The following is a 17,019-nucleotide window of genomic DNA, read 5'->3' as shown; positions in this document are numbered from 1 at the left end:
AATGAAAAATAATGTTCAACATCAATGAATAATTTAAAGCAAAATACGGAATCACAATAGATCCTAACAGCCAGAATAAATAAAAAAAAGTGGAAGAAGATTATGGTGAGGAACATACTGAAGCTAAAAATGTCACAATAAGAGCCATAAAAAGTGCGCAAGGTGCAACTGCAATGGCAACTCCTAAGCTTGGTGAGGGTGCAGGAGAGTCAGACAAATACGGTTCAGGTGGGACTGCACCGGGTGGAGGAGACTGTGAGATCGGGCGTGGATCCATCACTTCGATAAAAATCCGCTGGCCATTCTTGCAGTGATCAGGAGCTCCACTGATAAAATAGAAGGGGCCAGGCCTATCAAGTTTCATAATGCTCTTCCCGTTATCAAACGCGATTATGGGATTGCTTGTGTTGCAGTGGTAATAATCCCATTTGTCAACCTCAAGAACTGAATCATTCTTGTACGTGAAAGCTGTAAAAGAGTCAAGAAAATGAAAACAAAACAAGAGCAATGATAAACACCAAATGGAATTTAGAATTCCTTTCTAGAACTGACCAATTCATGCTTTGTCAAGATACAGAGATTTGGACGACTCACTTTTGATTGCAGTGCACACATGCATTTTTGGTTAACAAAACAAAATATATTCAGTAAGAGAGGCATATCTTCCAACTTCTTGGTAGCGGTGTTTTTTTTTTTTTTTATTGTAATCATCTTGCATTTTCCGAAACCCACGTTTTGTACCATGAAAAAACTACACATATTTTGTTAGCACCAATTCTCCATATAGCTATCCATACTCGGCACCAATTCTCTAACAAAGATCATATTTCATCAAATTTTCTTCAAGTTACACTAAGAGAGAGAGAGAGAGAGAGAGAGAGAGAGAGAGAGAGAGAGAACTAGTGCAAAGATTTTAGAACTCACAGAGAGAATCTCCAACATGAAATCTGTTCCTGGAAGCCCACTGAGTATACAGAGCGCTGTTGTTTAAGTCAGGTTCTTGCCATCCCAAATCATCACCCACTTGGAACTCTGTAGCAGCAGCTTCAGCACAACAAATTGTGACAGCCAAGAAAACCGTCAGCAAAGTTTTGAAAAGACCAAAGAAACAATAAGATATGTTCCTCTTCATAGTTCTCACAGGAGGTTAAGAAACAATGGAATGGAACTGTAAAGTGGCCACGACAAGAGTATATATGATGTTTGTGAGGGCGGGCGGGAAAGTCATGGGTGGATTTTATGGGACACGTCGGTGAAAACGAGAGGTGGTGGTGACTGTTGAAATTTGGGCTGGGTTTTAATTTCTTAATTGTCCACACTGAAGCCTGGTTTGCATACAAGACTGGGCCTCAGAAGCCCATTCCTTACACTATAGTTGAAATTTAAAGTAAATTTAGGTTTTAGCAACAAAAAAAACTTTCACTTTTAGAAAAAGCCAAAAATTTTTATAAAAAAACAGAAATACTTCTCAACTTTCAAACAACAGACATGCAAATATAAAGGATTCCTTAAGAAATCCAAAAATAAATAAAGGCAATTTTGTCCATTTTTGCTTTTTTAAAAAATTCTCTCTCCTTTGGCCTTTTCCAAAATCTCCCGAAATTTCATCACAAGATTTATGTGTTAGACCAATTATGAGAACTCACACTTGGTAATCTATACTAGCCTCTCCGCACCTGCGAGAGGCTCTTTTTTAAAAAATTTAAATTTATTTTAAAATTAAAAATGATAATGAGTAGTTGTGTTCCATAAAAATAGAATCCATTATTTTATTTTTTCTTTTCATTTTAATTTTTTTTAATATGAAAATGTGTGAATTTACCATATTATCCTCATTTAATTAATAATTTTAATTCTTAATGTTTGCATTAACCAATAGCAGCATTTTCTGGTATGAGGATAATATGATAAATTCATATTTTTTTCATATTAAAAAAATTAAAATTAAAACAAAAATCAGATAATGAATTCTATCTTTATGGAACACAACTACCCATTATTTTTTTTAATTCTAAAATAATTTTAAAGAAAACCTCTTGCAGGCGCAGAATAACATGCGGAGAGACTAGTTTATACCTAAGCATCCGTACAAAAAATTTTGATCAAATTGAGCTACTAGAACCATTCCGTCCAAGTAGCCAAGTAAATCGAATAGATTAAGACGGGGTAGGATGCAAATGAAACAGAACACTTGTAAATTACAAATCGAACAAAAGAATACTGAAGGCTGCTTCTCCCTCAGATTAACGTTTCTTCGCATGACTTCCCCCATATTTCTTTTATGATCAACAGATAGGGTTCCACAACCTGCTCACCCAGGCTGCCGAGCATGATAAATATCAATCATTGGACAAGATGCTCGCAAAATCAATCACCGCTTTAAATGACACGCCCGACTCATATGTTTTGCTTCGTCCACATCAAAGATAATTAAGAATCTACCATATCTCCACATCTTATTCATAAATTGCTCCCCAAAGCTGGTTCCTTTTGGTTCATCATCATATCTTGGAACTGCTTCCGTTTGGCAGCCCTGATGTCAAGTATGCTAGGTGGCATAGGTTTGATTGAACCATGTAACTCAACTAGGCTACAGAATTCTTGTTTGGTTAAACTCTTCTTCTGGACAAGTTCATCCACCACCGCATCCATGAGCTTTCGATTTTTCCGCAGAATCTGTTATCCAAAACAAAGATATGTAACTTTGTTAAGGTAAGAATAATAGAAAACGTCACTGAAAAAGTCTTTTACATTACCTCTTTTGCACGTTCATAACACATGTTGACAATTTGCAATGCTTCCGTATCAAGGTCCTGAAATAAGATTCATTACAAAGCATTAATTGTATATTCACTCTTTACCTGTTTACCTGTTTGCTTCTTGTATTCACTTCTTAGTTACAGGAACATGTACATATATAGACATTGGAATTTTCAAAGCAAAAACCAACTCAAAATCACCACGTATAAAGAGATTGAATTACATTGAGTCGATCTGCAACCCAGAAATTAGATAGCCCGTGATGTTTCTCTGATAGGCCACCAAGAACATACGTTCGTGCGGCTGACCTAGCATTGTCTGCCGTTTCAGCCCATATAGTACTTAACTGGAGAAAAAGTACGAAGAAGAATTCAGATGCATCACCCATAGACTAGAAAAGGAAAAGTCACCTTATTTACAAGATTTGGATCCACATAAACAATGTATTAACCATTTTCCATGAGAAGTCAGATGATCCTAACATTTATTGTACTCTATAGTATGCAAGTTGTATTACAAAATGCAAAAGCTTCCTCAAATCCATAAAATGAGTAAACCACAAAGGCACAAATCAATATACAAGACGTATAAAAAGAACCCTTCCTATTAGCAATGGATTTTCTGAAGTTGAGAAACTGGTTTTACTTTTTAATTGTCTGGTTGCTATAGTTGACTATATTTTTCTACAGCAGAGTTTCTACATACCACAACTGAACATACAAGACATAATGTGCATATAAAGGATTAGAGATTTTCTTACCTGATCCTCACCGAACCAAAGTTCATCAGCTGCACGTGGTGCCAGTTGAACAGTGATATGATCCAGGAGTGATTGCCGACTTCATGACATGGGGAGATACGAGAAAATAATTATTAGAAAGAAACAATAAGTATGAATTTCTAATGCAATAACAACAGGAAGCAGCACAATTAATATAATGGCATTACTAAAGACAACATCTACTCCTAAGTTCACACCCTTCAAGGACACCGCATGCTTGATCTTATTGTATTGTTCATAGTATTTTAGTTTCTATTCCTGACATGCTTGATTTCCAGAATATGCCTCTCTTGTCATTCATATTTCTACAATTGTGATCATCTCACGTTTAAGTGTGCTTTGAAAAGATGACTAAAGAAATAGGGATACAAAGGAAGCCATACGTAAGCATTCCTTCTTTGAACTTGATAGGATCCATTTTCATTCTCACATAACCCAACTCCCTACCAGCTCTAGGAGCAATTGTGACCTGCACCATATGAATAAACTGTTAGAAAATTTCTACTCATTATTTTATAGGAAGTAAGTTTCTTCTCAATGTTACACTAACAAGAATATTTGGACGAGCATAAATCAAATCAAGGAATAGTATATTCAAAATTATTAAAGCAAAAAGTGAAATTAGCTGATTTAAAGACAATGAAACATAAACTATTCCACAAAGACATAGAATAAGATGTGAACTTCTCATTTCTCAAATAGAACTTCAAATGAGCAATGATTCTCATCTTTCGTGAACAGTTGGGATATATAAGAAAGATATAAAGGATGACCAACGATGAGTAATTATTTGACTTGCTTAAAATGCCCAGCATGTAATGTAGTGTAGGTTTGAAACAGTATATGCTATGAAAAGGTGAAAGTGACGAGGCTTGAGTTTAAGGACCATACGAACTCAATATTTTTAAGGTCAGGATAGTTCACGGCAACAACAGCCATAGCGGCCTCATTAATAGCTACTTGCTTCCATGTATCTAAACTTCTCTCCTTCCTATCCAGCATTCCTCTTTCTTCCATTTGTGCAGCTTGTAATAGGTCATCAGTAGTAATCTGCACATACAACAAGATCAAGTGTTCATAAGAGCAGATCAAAATGTGAGGCATAAATAACTAACTTGAAAGCATTAAGATATTCAAATCTTCAAGAAATCAGCTGCACGTATTCAAATATAGGCAAAATGGGCATAAATTTTATATATTCATAATGGAATTTTAAACCTGAAAGAAAAACATAATTATTATATTTGTATTACCAATCCCGAGCTCGGGCCTCTAGCACATGTTTTAAGGTGATACATACAAAAGACCTAAATAACTTTCACATTCGTAATTAGCCCCCAGCAAATCTAGTAAACACATTGATACATTCTTAGCCTAGTTTGTTTTCATCCTTCTTCTTTTCTATAAAGGTTTTTCATCACTCATATTTCTTTTCATCTTCTCTTTTTAGTGCAAGGTGCAAAATCAATCAATCAGAAAAATCAAATGATAAGGGGTGTAATCTAATAAGAGGAAGTAATACCTCAGTCCTTCCATCACGCATCATGTTGATTGCGGCAACCTCAACTATGTTAGCTAGCTCTGCACCAACCATTCCATCAGTCATACTAGCAATAGCCATATAGTCCACGTCTTCAGCCATAGGCTTCTTGCGTGCATGGACCTATAATCAGGACACGGAAACAAACTGGAAAAATATAAGCCAGTTACGGAAACAATAAATCATTGGGGCAATTGAAAATGGGCAGTCTTGCAATGCCATATATGCAGTGCAAATGGTACAGGATATAAGTTATGGACCTTCAAAATTTCAATGCGACCTATAAGACCAGGCTTAGGGATATATATCTTTCGATCAAACCGTCCAGGTCTGACAAGAGCTGGATCTAGAATGTCTGGTCTATTTGTGGAAGCAATAGTGATCACTTCACCTCTTCCTTCAAACCCATCCAAAGAAACAAGGAGCTGGAGAATACACACAAGAATGAACAATTTACAAAAGTCGAAGTTTAGTTGAAAAATTTTAGTACTAAGTTCAAATAAAAAAACATTTATATATTCCCAACCTAACCTGATTAAGAGTAGCATCACGTTCTTGCCCACCAGAACCCTTGATCAAACCACGCTCCCTTCCAACAGCATCCAACTCATCAATGAAGACAACCGATGGAGCCTGTGCATATAAACTCAAACATCATGAGATGTAACAATTTGTGCACCTTCGCTACACCCTCTAAAAGAAAAGTACAAAGAAGAAAGGCACAACTTCTCACGTATATCTGTTATCTCCTTGAAAATGATTAAACAGAGAAATGCCATCATTTAACACTTACTGATGCAATAATATTATTGAAAACTAGTTCCCAGCCTAGCCTATTGTATGAGGAAATTAAAAGGACATGGTGCGGAAAAAATGTGCGGTAAGGTGGTTGGTGAAATGTCAAGAGAGCGAAATTGAACAGCGAATGTCAACACTTACGTTTTCCCTTGCTTCCTGATAAAGTGCTCGGACACGAGATGCACCAACCCCAACATATATCTCCACAAACTGAGAGGCCGAAATGGAAAAGAAGTTGACGCCTGCCTCACCAGCTACAGCTTTTGCAAGCAAGGTCTTACCCACTCCAGGAGGGCCACAAAGAAGTATCCCACCTGATCAAGAAATTAATGACCCGCACAAAATAAATCATGCATAAAGCAATAACAATAAACAAACAAGTAAATGGAAAATAATTGGGAAAACAGAACAATCAAATCAGTGTGCTTTCAGTGGAATCAGAGAATAACCAGGGCATATCAACAATCATTCAACACAAGGGCAGTCATATAAGTCATATATTAAGCACACAAACCATGTCATATAAGAAAAGCTATCTAACAATGTCAATAGCTCAGCCGCATTGCTACAGCATCTAACCTGGTATTTTAACTCCTCTTCTCCTATACATTTCACCATGAGTGAAGAACTTGACAATCTCCTCAAGCTCAAGCCGGATCTTCCCAAGGCCAGCTACATCCGAAAACTTGACATCCACGCCTCTCTCCAAATACTGAGGCAGCCTCTTATTATGAGCTCGTCGCACCCGAGCCCCAGACTTCATGAACTGCATAGCCATTTTCAAATAAGGGTTTTGCTCACCCTTCCCTTGCTCAATCTCCTCCTCCTCCTCACCCTCAATCCCCTCCATCTCCCTCTCCAATTCCCTCATTTTCTTCCTCTCCTCCGCCTCCGCCTTTTCAATCTTCAACCTATCCTCATAGTCCTTCTTCTGCCTCCTATAACTAAACACTACGGTCCTGTAAAAAATATAGAAGAACACCAGTCCAAGCGCAGTGGCAACATTGGAGTCCTGAGCCAAATTGGCCCATACATTGGCCATCTCCAGATAATTCCTACGTGCCTGACGCAATGACTCATCGTGTTTCTTTTTCCTCATCTCTCTCCTCACTCTCCTCTCCTCCTCTTTCTTCTGGGCCTTCATGGCCTTATCGATCATATCTCGTTCCTTCCTCATTCTCTCAAGCTCCTCCTTCCTCTGCGTCTTAAACTCCTCCCTCGCTCTCCTCAACTCCATAGCTCTCTTGCTCTCCTTCTTCGGCTTCACAAATGACGACAAAAACGCCGGCCATTTCGCCACAAAACCCAAGTACGGTGACGGAACCTCCGGCCGTTTAAGCGGCGGCGTATAGGCATTGACGCACAAAGACTCGATTTTCAACTCTTCCCATTGTTCCCAAAACCTCCTGTCGCTATCCACCGAAGGCAAAACGGTGCGTAGAACCCGATTATCTTCGAGAACAACCAATACGGGCTCTGCCCTTTTTTGCAATTCAACACCAGGAGGCTTGATAACATGTTTGAGCTTACCTTCCTGGTTCAATATCAAGAGCTGGGTGTACGGAATTCGATTGGAGACGACGGGGAGGCCTTGGGACCAAGACTGGAGCTCTTGATGAGATAAAGCTTCGGATTTTTTGAGCGTAGACTTCTTGGGCACTCGCTTTTTCTCTTTGACGGCGGCTATGCCGGTTGGGATTTGGGGGAGAGCGGTGGAGATTACAGTGAGAGTTACAGAAAGCTTGAGGAAATCGAAATTGGGTTTCTGGGTTTTATCGTTTTCATCATTATCATCCGTGGTTGAGAGGTGGGAGGAAATGGAGGATGGAGCGAGAGGTTTTGGTGGGTTTTTATTGAGGGTTTTGGGTTTGGGGTTTGGGGATAGAGAAGAAGATGAGTAAGAGCCCAGAAGGCATTGGCAGGCCATGGAGTTTTGGTTTGTGAAAGTTTAATTGTGCCACTCTGCTACATTTGAGAAGCGAAGGTGATGTTGATAAGAAGTGAAGCTGAGGGAGTGCGTGAGTTTTTAGCACAATCAGCTTCCATCTTCAGCTTCTTCTCTTCAGTTTCTGTGCTCTGTGAAATCCATCAAAGCTAAAACACTGTTGTGTATTCTACGAGATAGAGTGTAGAGACGACGGAGAGGGTTCGTAAAACGACGACGTTACAATAAATTCTTCCCTTTTTTATAGTGGTTTTTTGTAGTGGTCCAATTTAGTTGTACAAGTCCAGTACCAAGCCCAAAATTGTATGGGGCTCTCTGTTTATTAAAACCCAATCTTAATATTGGTCACTTTTTCAAATTTTCAATCCATTTCATTCCAATCCCGCGTTGTAATGTAATTTAGGCTTAATTATGCCCGTTTGTCGATCGTTATTTTGTGTCTCACTGGTCTTTATATATATTGTCATACGGGTGACATGTATGCACAAAGAATAATGTGAAAATTAATAAGAACAAATCAATAAAACTTACATGCACCACCTCAACGGCTTTAACAGAAATTTTTACGAACTTAACGGATAAATTTTCCACTTCTCACATCCTTGCATATCCAAGATCTTTTTTGTTTTTCATTTATAATGTGCAGGAAGAGTATTTCTCTCTTTCTTTCTTTTTCCTCATTGGAATAGGAAATCTTTCCCTTTTTTTTTACTCTGTTAACTTGGGTATTGCATTGGTGACTAAAACATCTAGGTAAGTAGTTTCCACAAAAATGGCCAGTAGCCTCAGTTCTTGCCCAATACTAGCAACCATATTAGCAGAAGCATTCTAACAAGCTGATTATCAAATTGCACCATAGGCATCCATCCAGAATTCCCAGCATTTGGAACATTACCATACCCAGCATCCAGAATTCCCTCCCAGTCTTAAAAACAGTGGGATTAATTAATTTATTTAATGGTACATAACTATCATTACAGAGTTGAAGCGCAAGAACATTAAGCAAGTGCAAAATGATGCAACTCCATCTCATCAGTTGTTTGAGAGCCAAATCACATTCTGGATAGCAGATATGGACAGCAAGAGGCTGCTCAAGAAAGTGCAGGCTATTGAGATTGCAACATGGTCGCAGAAAATGTGCAAAGGTTTACAAAAATCAGGCAGAGCCATGTGCCGGATCCCGGTACGGTTCAGGTTGCTTACCCCGGATGCAGCTGACCCTGCGCTCATCATTGCATATGCAAGTACCTGTAACAGAGATTAAAACAATAAGATCACATTCAGATTGTAGATGCCGAATTTTGAAAGGCAAATGTATAATCATTTTCTTTTCTTTCTTTTTTTCATCGCAAAGCTTTTTTTATCCCTAGATCTAAATCGATCAATCGCTATACTCGACTCTGTAGCTCTAGTGTTAGAGAGTATTCACCCATGTACTCAACTCAAGACCCCGAATTCGAATTCCCCTACCCTACTCCACCATAAAACCCGAGCTCTCTCCATTACACCATTTATATGTCTCCCATGTAATTGCATTTGGCTAGAAAAGTGATAGAGGGCATGGTAACTACCTGATCCCCAGCATAAGTAAGCCATGCATGATTTCTCGAGGGAATTAATGGAGACTTCCTCAGCAGCCTTGACACAATTATTACTAGTTGCAGCAATGAGTGAGCTACCACAGCTGCTGAAACTCCCACCAGATACCTGCCCACCACAAATTCAAAACATTATTCATTTACTAACTCTATACTTAGCCTTCATATCCACCCAAAATCACAAACCTACAACCCAGCTAGTATTTTTTTCATATACGGATGGTTGTCATTTTGGTGTTTTCTTGAAACACTATGTTCGTCTATTTTATAGAGTCACAATTAGATATCTTAACGTCTTATAAATTGTCTAATTTTTTGTAAATATGACTTGTGAACGAAGACTTGAAAATAAACATTACATTCATGATCCAGCATATACATGACATACATGATCTGTTTGGTTTTACAATTTTCAGATCGATTGATTATTTTTGCCCCATCATGAAGTTGGTTCATCCACAAAAGCATTTCATCCATTAGTTATGAATTTTCAACAAGTAAGACAAAATGTTTAAACGAGATGAAGACTAAAATATAGAATAAGAAAACGTTAGAGAAAACAAAAGAAAAAGAATAATCAGTCAGTCACGGGTCTTATTCTGCTCATTCGTATGGCATGAAGTTGGAAAGAGGGGCAGGCAGGAGGAGCCTCAAATATTAATCTGTTGTCATTTTGGGAAGGGAAGCGCCAAACACAAGGGCAAATTCGTCAACGTAAAACTTCAACTGAACCAGTCAAGGGAGCATGACAAACAAACCAAGACAAAATTGGGTGGAAACCCAGTAGTAAATAAACCGAGAGTCCAGGGGTATTTTAGTAAACCTAGAAAAGTACGTGCTAAATGCAACAGACCTCCGTCATGCTTGGATTGGACACTCCGGTTGGTTAATAAGAAAAAAAAACTTGTATATTTCATATTTCATACATCTTTCGCTCGATCTCTGAAATATATGAAACATGAAATTTTTATTTATCGGTAAGATAATAAAACGCATATATATGCATTAAATTAAAATTATTCTCTCTCTTCTTGTTTTTATGGGAAGGGTGTTTGAGTAATTTGGGAGGGGAGTGGAGTGGAGGTGCTTACTCGAAGGAGTCGGCGAAAGACCACTTGGAGTTAACGGGGAGCTGAAATCCGTAGATGGAGACAGTGCTCGCCTCCCTGGCTGTCACCATGAACAACAGCGCCGTCACCGAAGCCGCCATGCACATCACCCTCAGGCACACCTGCGCCACGTCACCCTTCCGGAGCAAGCCACTTGCTCCGGCGTCATTCATGGTTCCATTGATCTCCACCACCACCTTCCCGACCTCCGCTACCTCGTCGTCGACCGAAGTCGTTTTTCGGCTGCTCGCCATTTCTCCTCTTAATTTGATTTTCTGCGCCTTCTTCTTCTTGTAAGCTAAGAGTTTTGTGTGGGTTTTGGATGTGAAGGAAATGCTGGTACAAGTTACAAGTACGTGTGTGTGCCAAATTGCCAAGTAGAGCACTGGCTTAGTGGTTTTTTATAAACCCCCGGGGGGCTCTGTTCCCTGCGGTTACGTACCCTACGGTTCTTACATTTGAATACAGCCAAGAACTAATCGTAATTTGTTTTCTTTCTTTCTTTTCTTTTATTGCATGGAAGTTTGAACTTCACATCTCTATCCTTTACTTCTCTAATTTCATGATACTATGATGTTCCCAATCAACAATTTTCTTTTTCTCTTTTGAATCGGGAAAGTTAGGCATATGGAAGAGAATGAAATTGGTATGTGATTAATTTTAATTCCTAATTTTTCAAGTATTGAATTATGAATTTTAAGGCTGAACTTACATAGTTTTTTTATTCTTTAATTTTTTGTTAAAGCATGAGAAACATGAATAAGAATAATTCCAAGACGCATATATTAGTAAACATAAGAGAAGTATAATTTCAACACTCATTCAATTTTCAATTATATATAAATAAAAATTATTGTAATTCATGAACAATTTATTATAAACATAACTAGAGTATCCCTAGATTTTGTCCCATGAGATTATTATATAAATAATCGCTATCTAGCTCTCTCTCTCTCTCTCTCTCTCTCTCTACCTACCTACCTATAGTTTATTGTATTTTAAAATGTCCTTGCAACATTATAAATGAAGGAGGTTTTTTTGGATTGGTTAGCTTAAGTTAACTGCTGCATGAGAGGGACAGGTGGAGAGAATGTAGAGGGAAAGAAGATGAGCCCCGTGAGTGTACATATTGCAATGGAAATGATGCCTTGTCTTGTTATATACGTACTTCAGCTTTCTTGGTTGGACTCTTCACAGTTCACTGCTAGCTAGCTATGACGTGATGAGGACCTCTAATTTTCATCACTGGAGTCTGGAGAGCCTCATTGGGCTCTTCAATTTTTAAAGCCTCCTAGCTACTTCTCAAAACTCATAACATAATATTAGAAAGAAAAATGTTATGTTTGGGCAAAATCTTACATGCAAAGGGGCGGACTCACACTATCTTGACTAATTGACCTAATTCACTTTTGCGTACAACTAGAACTTCTAATCAAGAACACTGCAGGGCAAACTCCGACCTCAATCATTATTTAATCAAGTGGGGTTCACTGGTCTCATTATCAAATGAAGGTTTTGAGTTCTAAGTTTCATCCACGATAATTGTTGGATTAAAAAATGGTTAGGGAAGACAATAAATACCTAAACGTCAGATGGGCATAGCAAATTCGGATAGTTTGGATGAATGATGAATCACATCATTCCCTATGTGGTAGGCATCCATCACAAGTGATAAGTACTGAAAGTAGCATTAAATCTTGTATTGCTGAAAGACGAAAGCTTCTCAGTTCATTCGGAGGTCATCTCTGGCTCCATTGCTCCTCAATTTGAGGTCATATTTTAAGCGATTGATAGGTGGATTGGAACGAAGATTCTGGGTTTGAGTTGAAACATTGAGGGCAGCATGGGCTATTGTGACTAGCGAAGCTCGGCTCAGAGTTTGTTAGCTCCAAATTTATGATTTTGGGAGTTGAATTGTACCAATATTCTAACCTCGTCTATAAGAGAGAAACCTAACAGGGATAACACTATTTTGCTATTCCCAGCCAATGACGATATGTCACATGTAATTACTCTTCGACTTGGCATACCATGATTGGCTCGAGATAACAAAACAATGTTATCCCCGTTTCACACAAGTTTTTCTACTATAAGAGGGATTAGAAGTTAGAAATAGCACATGTGAAAACGGTTTTGATGGTCTGGATACATAGAAATCTAAGACGAACCTTGGTTTAATCCTAAGACCAACGGTAGTTTCACAGCTTAAGACTGACCACAAATCGGCAGCAATCTTGCTGAAGAAGCAAGCATGTACGGCCAATTTGACAAAATTCATTCCATTTGATATCAGTCTGATACATCCTGTAATAACCTCAAAAACACAAATTAAGTGACAGTGCTCGCACATCAAGATGCAACTTGCATGTAATAAGCAAAACCACTTATTATCATACATCAACCACAAGTGACTTGAGTTTATTAGCCTTGAAAATGTTGGAGTAAAAAATAGGTAAAGCAGATTCCAACTAATAAGGACGTAATGACCAGACAATTCCAACTAATAAGGACGTAATGACCAGACACCTCTTTCAAGTCTAAACTTCAAATTTTTCGCAACAATTATATTTTCTTGTCACAAATGCCGCAGTACCAGTTTGTTGATCAGAGCAGCTAAACTCCAAACATTAAATCCATGACTTTGGACGCCATTGACTTTGTTGGGGAAGCAATTGAACCACCAGATTGTCGCGCACTGGTATTACCATTTTGAAGATAGTAAGAACGAGGGGGCGCTCTTGAAGCATTCAGTTCTGCATGTTTCATGGCTGGTTGGGGGGGCAATGTCATGAAACCCTGATTGTTGATCTTTTCATTTAATGCATGACGTTGCATTGGATCCAGTGGCTTCACACCTATAATTAGCGCCCCATTAATCTGCATCCCGTTCTTGCTGAGAGCCTTCTGAGCATCAAAGTAATTCTGCACCACCAGAATTAAGAACAGTTAACAATTTTTACTCAAAGTGACGTGATATATCTTCAGTCAATCGCAGTTACATCCGTCTGATACTTCAGCCAGACTGAACAAACAAAGAGAAAAGGAGGGAATAAAGGTAAGTCTTTGGCACACATAGACCCACGCACAAAAGACTACTAGTACAAAAAACCCAGAAGAATTTACAGACAAAAAGGCAAAAGAAAAGGGCAAAGCTCAGAAGGACTACTTAGTATCATAACCCTAACTATTTTGACTCAATTTCATGGCAAACTTTACTTCAAAATTTTAACCAAACAACAATGGTCTACATCAATTCACCACTGCCTATGCACACAACATAGTGTTACAAATTCCTTTCCATTTCATGGCAGCATCATGCCAATAATAAACCCAAGTTTGAATGGAAGTGATGTACGGTGGTATTTATTATATTCAACAGACTTGAAATAATAGGAATGAAGAGAATATTAATGCTTGGTATAAGAAATTTGATTCATCAAACTTGAAATAATAGGAAAAAAAGAAGAACCTGATATAAGATGTGCATCCAGTTGGCATCTCTTGGACCAGGAACATGTTTCAAAATCATGCCACATTTTTCAAACTCTCGTAAAACTAAATTCGTATCAGCTGGAGAAAATCTGGAAGGAAAAAAAAAAAGACTATTAGAGGCTGTACGGATAACTGAGTATTTAATTACTCAAGAAGATAGACAAGCAAGCCAAATTATAAATATAACTTCAAAGGGTCTAAGCCTAAGTGAGATCAAATAAGCTTCAATCAGTAGACTATAGAACTTTTGCCCCACAACGTTGAAAACAACCATGAGATATTAAAGGAAAAAAGGAGTTTTGAGAGTTCCCTATATAAGTGTATAACGAAATAATACCACAGTCCTCTCAACTGTGAACTAGAAGCTCGGTGTGGCAATTTATATAAATTAGTTCAAAATTAATAAAATACCAATCACCATCATATAAAATATATTACATAAACAGATTGTCTTACTTCTAAATGTTTAATTACCGAACAAGATCCCCCCCCTCTCTTTTTATTCTGCAAGTTCAACAAATTCTATGTGGTTAAGAAGCAAAAAGGAGCAGAGGCTTGGGGAGAGGGTATGTGGTTTGTGAAAAATTAAGAGTCAATCGACAAACCACTTGCTCATCAATAACCAGCTAAAAGACATTTGTCAATGTAGAACACTTATTTATAACAAATATTAGAAATTTCTCAAGATTTTTGAGATTTCAGACACATTTGGCAAGAAAATAGGCTCTTGTGATCACTGACCACTTTAAGTTTAAAAAGTATGTCAGGGGGACATTTGATTCAAGCATATCTGAAACCTTTAATAGCTTGGAAAACAAGAGATTATTTCTTTTATTTTTCTTTTTTAAACTCTTTTCCTTGCCCAACAACCACCAGGCAATAAGGCCAAACCACATACAACACAGCAAAGATGGATTATTACGGATAAGATAATTACCAAAGGTAGACTAAAGCCGAAGGTTATACATTATATATCAGCCAAAGATGTATGAATTTATATCTATCCAAGAACAAAGACAAAGGTAAGTTTAAAGAATTACCCATAAACAGTAACCCATTCTTCCTCATTGAGGTTCCCTGCAGGCAAGGTATTCCTTTGCATCTCTGGCCTTGCAACTTCCCTTGGAGGTGGAAGAGTGATCAGAGCACCAGGCTGAACAACACCCTCAACTGGTGAATTCCTTCCCTTCTCATCTTGCTCACCACCACTCTTTGGGGATGACCACCAATTCACACTCGCTGAACCCTGTTGGCCATGCTGTCCACTTGATAGAGCATAAGAAGTGCTTGCCTCTGATCTGTTTTTTACTGGAGTCAAGGAATCACGTCCAAAACTGTGGACCGGAGTTCTAGGATCTGATTTTATTTCCGGGGATACAGGGTAATCTGGAATTCCAGATTCAGGGGAAAAGTCTGAGCGGTCTTCCAACGTGTAAAGCGGAGGAGGTGGAAGATCTGATCCCCCACCACTCTCACGCCATAGAGCAGAGACTGCAGCTGCCTGGCCTGGAGTTGAAATTTTTCCTCTCCGGGCTGAGACTGGCGAAGTTATATCTTGGAAAAACAATGACTGCCTACCCGATTTGGGAGTTCTATGAACTGTGGTGCTCATCCTGGAAAAATTTTAAGTACTGATACCTCTGGAAAATAAAGAATGTAAGACTTAGCCCTCCTTTCGGTTACCACATAAACAATAAAACAAGTAACTTTGTTCAGGTAAACCAAAAAAACACACAACCAGTTGTTGCAGAATGTTAGTCCTTAGGGACCCCGGGTTCAATTAATAATGCACTACCTAAAAAAAAATATCTATGTTCTTGTTTCTTTCCTTTTCAGCAAGCAAAACACATCATCATATGAACAAGAAATACGAAGGCCAGACTTTTAACAGTAAATAAATAAATAAAAACCGGAACTTTATTTATTTACTTAAGCAAAGTGAATCAAGGATATAAATTCCTCAAATTCGGTGAATAATTCAAACGAACACGATATGAAACACTCAACCACACTAAAATCGCATAGTTCACATTTTAAACAAAACCTAGTCTATGGGTTTTCTCCGTTTGGTTTCTGAGAAACGAAGAAAGTCAATAAATTACCTAAAAAACTAAATCGACTCAGTTAGAGCACGAATGCGTCGTTAGCTGAGAGAGAGAGAGAGAGAGAGAGAGAGAGAGAGTACCTGGGAATTGGGGGCAATGAGGAGTGTGGTACCGATTAGGGATTCAAATAGGAGGTGCTTTCTTTTTTCTTTTTTCCCTCCTAAAGAGGGTGTGTCTCTGAGAATCTGACTGTGAGAATGCAGAGCTGCTCAAATGGGAGCCAATTTGAAACCCTAAACCCTCATCAACAGTAATTCAAATTTTCCTCTTTGGACAATGGTTGTATTGTTTTTTTCCAAATGACGATTTTAGCCTTGTCTCGCTTTCCCGTTTTACCTCTCAATTGCTTTTCGAAGGAGCTTCCATTTACACCGAATAAAAAAAAAGAGGCAACTACTCATATCACCTGATTCACCTAATTTTTATTTTTATTTTTTTAAATAAAAATTTTGCTCAAAGTATTAGAATATGAATTTTTTTTTTCTAACAAAGTAAATTTGTCATTAATATTTTTATTAAATGGTAGGTAAGGAAATCTCACGTGTATGCGAAAATAAATATAATCTTTTTTTAAAATATATAAACAAAATAGTGAATTTGTCATTAATATTTTCATTAAGTGGTGGGTTCAGAAATCTCACGTGTGACGCATCGGCATATTTGGATTTGCTTTCTCCCACTGGTGACAGCATATACTTTTCTGTGAGAATCTTCGATAGTTGATTGTCCTCTGGACTTTTTGTTGTAATTTTGTTTTGTTTCCACATTTTATAAATTTTAAAAAATTAAATAAATAAAAAACTCCAATCAACTCAACAAAATATATAGTGTATATGTATATTTTATATTTACCTTCTTTTGTCATGGGCACCAAAGTTTTAGATATGTAAT

General features: G+C 37.9%; 4 protein-coding genes across 4 annotated transcripts; all 4 read right to left on the bottom strand.

Annotated features, from left to right (window-relative positions):
• Positions 1 to 100: 100 nt before the first annotated feature.
• On the bottom strand, positions 101 to 1,132 carry LOC117621026 (mavicyanin-like). The gene is made up of 2 exons (XM_034351286.1): positions 925 to 1,132; positions 101 to 468 (listed from the first exon to the last, which is right to left on the bottom strand). The coding sequence occupies exons 1-2, from the start codon at positions 1,130 to 1,132 to the stop codon at positions 101 to 103; spliced, it is 576 nt and encodes a 191-aa protein (XP_034207177.1).
• A 909-nt stretch (positions 1,133 to 2,041) lies between these two features.
• LOC117621077 (probable inactive ATP-dependent zinc metalloprotease FTSHI 2, chloroplastic) lies at positions 2,042 to 7,996 on the bottom strand. Its single transcript, XM_034351356.1, has 11 exons — positions 6,459 to 7,996; positions 6,021 to 6,193; positions 5,613 to 5,714; positions 5,342 to 5,506; positions 5,064 to 5,204; positions 4,433 to 4,591; positions 3,925 to 4,010; positions 3,521 to 3,599; positions 2,984 to 3,106; positions 2,757 to 2,813; positions 2,042 to 2,676 (listed from the first exon to the last, which is right to left on the bottom strand). The coding sequence occupies exons 1-11, from the start codon at positions 7,804 to 7,806 to the stop codon at positions 2,461 to 2,463; spliced, it is 2,649 nt and encodes an 882-aa protein (XP_034207247.1). The 5' UTR covers positions 7,807 to 7,996; the 3' UTR covers positions 2,042 to 2,460.
• A 650-nt stretch (positions 7,997 to 8,646) lies between these two features.
• On the bottom strand, positions 8,647 to 10,922 carry LOC117621079 (CASP-like protein 3A1). The gene is made up of 3 exons (XM_034351357.1): positions 10,514 to 10,922; positions 9,396 to 9,531; positions 8,647 to 9,072 (listed from the first exon to the last, which is right to left on the bottom strand). The coding sequence occupies exons 1-3, from the start codon at positions 10,783 to 10,785 to the stop codon at positions 8,857 to 8,859; spliced, it is 624 nt and encodes a 207-aa protein (XP_034207248.1). The 5' UTR covers positions 10,786 to 10,922; the 3' UTR covers positions 8,647 to 8,856.
• Positions 10,923 to 12,785: 1,863 nt separating this feature from the next.
• LOC117623426 (nuclear pore complex protein NUP35) lies at positions 12,786 to 16,381 on the bottom strand. The gene is made up of 4 exons (XM_034354400.1): positions 16,209 to 16,381; positions 15,064 to 15,663; positions 14,001 to 14,112; positions 12,786 to 13,453 (listed from the first exon to the last, which is right to left on the bottom strand). The coding sequence occupies exons 2-4, from the start codon at positions 15,633 to 15,635 to the stop codon at positions 13,145 to 13,147; spliced, it is 993 nt and encodes a 330-aa protein (XP_034210291.1). The 5' UTR covers positions 15,636 to 15,663; positions 16,209 to 16,381; the 3' UTR covers positions 12,786 to 13,144.
• Positions 16,382 to 17,019: the final 638 nt, after the last annotated feature.

This window comes from Prunus dulcis, chromosome 3, assembly GCF_902201215.1.
Source record: "Prunus dulcis chromosome 3, ALMONDv2, whole genome shotgun sequence".
Classification (NCBI taxonomy): Eukaryota; Viridiplantae; Streptophyta; class Magnoliopsida; order Rosales; family Rosaceae; genus Prunus; species Prunus dulcis.
This window is presented reverse-complemented; position numbering and strand designations above follow the sequence as displayed.